Source organism: Rhinopithecus bieti, unplaced genomic scaffold, assembly GCF_001698545.2.
Source record: "Rhinopithecus bieti isolate Rb0 unplaced genomic scaffold, ASM169854v2 scaffold_62832, whole genome shotgun sequence".
NCBI classification, from domain to species: domain Eukaryota; kingdom Metazoa; phylum Chordata; class Mammalia; order Primates; family Cercopithecidae; genus Rhinopithecus; species Rhinopithecus bieti.
Genome location: NW_016823854.1, coordinates 391,997 through 396,411, shown reverse-complemented (window position 1 = coordinate 396,411; position 4,415 = coordinate 391,997). Strand labels below are relative to the sequence as shown.

General features: G+C 39.6%; 1 protein-coding gene across 7 annotated transcripts in view; it reads right to left on the bottom strand.

The window, feature by feature from the left end:
- Positions 1-1,100: 1,100 nt before the first annotated feature.
- Positions 1,101-4,415, bottom strand: part of ESRP1 (epithelial splicing regulatory protein 1) — a 78,143-nt gene continuing 74,828 nt past the window's right edge. For all 7 annotated transcript variants that reach the window (XM_017861929.1, XM_017861931.1, XM_017861932.1 and 4 more), the window contains one exon: positions 1,101-2,637. In XM_017861929.1, coding sequence (XP_017717418.1) covers positions 2,617-2,637 — 21 coding nt within the window. In that variant the 3' untranslated portion in view covers positions 1,101-2,616. The remainder of the gene's footprint in view (positions 2,638-4,415) is intronic.

Genomic DNA, 4,415 nt, shown 5'->3' with positions numbered 1-4,415 from the left:
AATGCAGGGAGAAGACTATAAACATAAGAGGTGGAACTTTAAGGTTCTTCCACATATCCCAGTCCTCTTTTCCCTCATTCTCCCTTTCTTTCCCATCACCCTTACTCCACTTCCTTCTGCCATTTTTTTTTTTTTTTTTCTGCATGAAGAGAGCAGCTGTACCAGGTGTTGTACCAAGATGAGTAACACTAGCTTTGCCCAGGCAACTCTGATTCTACTGAAGGTAGGTAACAACCTGAACATTAAATGCCTACCAGAGATATTACAGCAAGGAAAACTTGGGGGAGGACTCTAGCTTGTCTAGAGAACTTTACCATACATGATGGCAAACACCAAAAGTATTAATAAAAAATGGCTTCATTCTTGTAAGGTGATGTTGGCAAGGACTAGGGCTGAAAACTGTCCTGGGTTAACTAAGCTACACTCAATGAATGCTTATGAAGAACATACTGGGTGAACAGAAATATAGACATTTGATGTAAATGTTACGAAGTAAAAAAAGTGCTAGACATTGAGGGAAATGTAGGTACAACATAATCCCTGCCCTTGGGGGTTATAATCTAATTTCAGAACTGAAACACATTAACAACAGAGTTTGCATGTCAAGTGATACTGATAATATATCTTGCTATAAAATGTTAGAAGTCAGGCTAGACTTAGCCTTTTTTTTTTGAGATGGAGTCTCGCTCTATCACCCAGGATAGAGTGCAGCGTCATGATCTCAGCTCATTGAAACCTCCGCCTCCCGGGTTCAAGCGATTCTCCTGCCTCAGCCTCCCAAGTAGCTGGGACTACAGGCGCCTACCACCGCACCCGGCTAATTTTTGTAGTTTTAGTAGAGACAGGGTTTCACCATCTTTGGCCAGGCTGGTCTCAAACTCCTGACCTCGTGATCCACCCACCTTGCCTCCCAAAGTGCTGGGATTGCAGGCCTGAGCCACCGTGCCAGGCCATCTTGAGTACTTTTATCACTGATAGCTTTTATACATAAGTTTAAAGAAAAACCCTATCACCACCTTAGGAAGAGATGGCTTATCCATGTACTTCCATCAGTGCCATAATTCTTCTAATAACAAAACAAAACAAAATAATAGCAAACATTGAGATTAAACAGGCAGGTTTTATTATCAAATGTTAACTCTACAAAAACTCAGTAGTATTGTAGTAAGCATTACTGCCTATCTTAAAGTCTTTCAGAACTTTGGGCAGATAGCATCTTAAGGCATCAAGTATACAGAAATTTCTTTTCGATCTTAAGTGCCAGTTATCACCAATTTTCACAAAAACCTTTTTGTTTTTTCTTCCTATTGCAGTTAAAGGGCCATTTCCGGTCAGCTGAAGAAGGAAATGTTTGCTTCTCCCTTTAAGGTGTTAAAAGTAATGCACAGAAAATAAAAATAGCAGCCACATAAATCTGCACGGCATTGCATTCAAGCAAAGGACAATATGAGTAACTTAAAGAAATATCCACATTCAATGCACTTAATGAAATCCTGTTTTCTTTGGAGTTACATGAGGCAGCAGTACTAGCTAGTGTCCAATATTGCACTTTTATAGCATAAACACAGCTAAACATAGTGTTAAACACTGACAGCATCAGTACCTGTTCTAACTGCATCAGTGTTTACCTCTCAGTCTAGCATGCTGACTATAGTCCTATGCTTTAAAAGGTTATAATTATTTGACAGTTAAGGCATTAGAGAAAAAGGTTTAAGGCTATCATAATATATACAAGCATTCACTTCTGTTCAGTTAGTATATCGTTTTCTAGAATACACTGTTCAAATTGTCTCACTTCTGGGATATTAAAAACTATGGAATTTTATTAAAGTCCAAACCATCAATAATGAAAAAAGTACAATATAAAATAATACATATGAAGCCATAATATTCAATTACAGTTCAAACTAGAAATTACTAACTACAGGTAGCTGCTTCATTTTTGGTTTTGCATTTTGGCCCCTAGTTCATTATTTACAACTGATACCTGCTGAGAAAAAGATCCAAACTTTTAAACTTTGTATGTTTTGTGGAAGGTGCACAATTTCTTCTAATTTATCTTCAGGAGTTTAAAAATTTATTTTAATTTGTTTTTAATTATTAGATATCATCATGGCCAAGAGACTGGGAAAATAACAATTTTATTCATTCTCCTAAGATTGTGATTTTATTATTCTAAGACCTTATGCTTGAATTACTTAGCAAGAAGGCATGATTATGCAGAAGACAGGAAAATGAAGAGAAAAGAGCAGGAATATACAAAAATGAAATTTCCTTAACAGAGTTCATGGTGGAGATGGTAGACACTGGTGGAGTTTTTACCCAAGACCTAAAACTTAGGAAACACCTATGATGCCACTTTAACTGGAAGTAATGGAGACACCTGATTCCAAATTCACATTTTAAATGCCTATTTGCAATCAGCAAAGAGCCAGGTATGCTGCATGCTGCTTGCTATAAGGATTTGGCTTCACTGGCTCAAATGTTTTCACTCCACCAAAAGATAAGGCACAGGCCCATTTGTCCAATCAAGTTTGCTGAAAATACTGCAGCCTGAGTGTAGACAAACCTCCCCTGAATTTGCTAGAAGTTTTCTTGTGTCTGGCGGTTTCAAGATCACCATACATCTTTCAAACACTGAAAAAAAAAAAAAAAGTGATAAAAGGAAATGTTATAGTCTCTAAATGTCATTCTCAGCAGCCACAAAAATGATTTCAAATTCCACAAGGACAAAAAAGCTTTAAGATGGTCCAAGTTATTATTTCACACAGACATAGTTGGCATTTACATGGCAAGGGCTTTGGGAGTAGAGCACTAGTCAAGGAAGTTTCCATGGTTTACACAGTAGTTGGCATTCTGAACCACTCCTACCCTTTGTAGTATCATGTTTTTAGTTTAACATGTATGGTTTCCAACTCCCTGCTCAGCTCAGCTCCTTTCTGGAGAGACTATTTCATTCATTCCTTAGAGGTTCAATATCATTACCAAAATAAACAAAACCATTTAGACAAAATTTTAAAGTTAAATTCTAGTATAAGAAATTCCAGGCCGGGCGCGGTGGCTCAAGCCTGTAATCCCAGCACTTTGGGAGGCCAAGACGGGCGGATCACGAGGTCAGGAGATCGAGACCATCCTGGCTAACACGGTGAAACCCCATCTCTACTAAAATACAAAAAACTAGCCGGGCGAGGTGGCGGGCGCCTGTAGTCCCAGCTACTCGGGAGGCTGAGGCAGGAGAATGGCGTAAACCCGGGAGGCGGAGCTTGCAGTGAGCTGAGATCTGGCCACTGCACTCCAGCCTGGGCGACAGAGCGAGACTCCGTCTCAACAAAAAAAAAAAAAAAAAAAAAAAAGAAATTCCAAATAATTTCTAAGACACTTAATAAGAAGCAGTAAGGGGCCAGGTGTGGTGGCTCATGCCTGTAATCCCAGCACTTTGGGAGGCCGAGGCAGGCAGATCACCTGAAGTCAGCAGTCTGAGACCAGCCTGGCCAACATGGTGAAACCCAATCTCTACTAAAATACAAAATTAGCTGGGGTGGTGGTGCATGCCTGTATTCCCAGCTACTTGGGAGGCTGAAGCAGGAGAATTGATTGAACCCAGGAGGCGGAGGTTGCAGTGAGCCAAGGTCATGCCACTGCACTCCAGCCTAGGCAACAGAGCAAGACTCCATCTCAAAAAAAAAAAAAAAAAAAAAAGCAATGGGGCATGACATATAGACTCTATGTGCCTATGACTAGTTGATAATTAGCACCTTTATATGAATCATGGATAAATTTATTTCATCCCCACATACAACCTAGATTACCATGTTATCCCCATTTTAGAGAAGGAAAAACTGAAGCAAAGAATGATTAAGTTAGTAATGGGCAGATGCAGGATTTAAACCAATACAGATTTACTTATATACCATACAACCTTAAAATAAGAATAAAATAAGAACTTTTAGTAGGCATTATATACTTTTTTGAAACAGGGTCTAGCTCCGTCACCCAGGATAGAGTATGGAGTGATACGGTCCAATCACAGCTCACTGCAGATTTTTTTTTTTTTTCCCCAAAAAGAGATGGGGCCTCGCTTTGTCACCCAGGCTGGAGTACAGTGGTGCGATCAGAGCTTGTTGCTACCTCAAATTCCTGGGCTCAAGGTAGCCTCCACCTCAACCTCCTGAACAGCTGGGACCACAAGCACACCACTATATCCAGCTAATTTTCAAATTGTTTATAAAGACAGATTCTCACCATCCTAACCAGTCTAGTCTCAAACTCTAGGCCTCGAGCAATCCTCCTGCCTGGACCTCTCAAAGAGCTGAGATTACAGGTGTGAGCCACAGCACCTGGTCCTAGACTAAATTGAAAAAAAAAAAAAATATATATATATATATATATATACACACACACACACACACGTATGT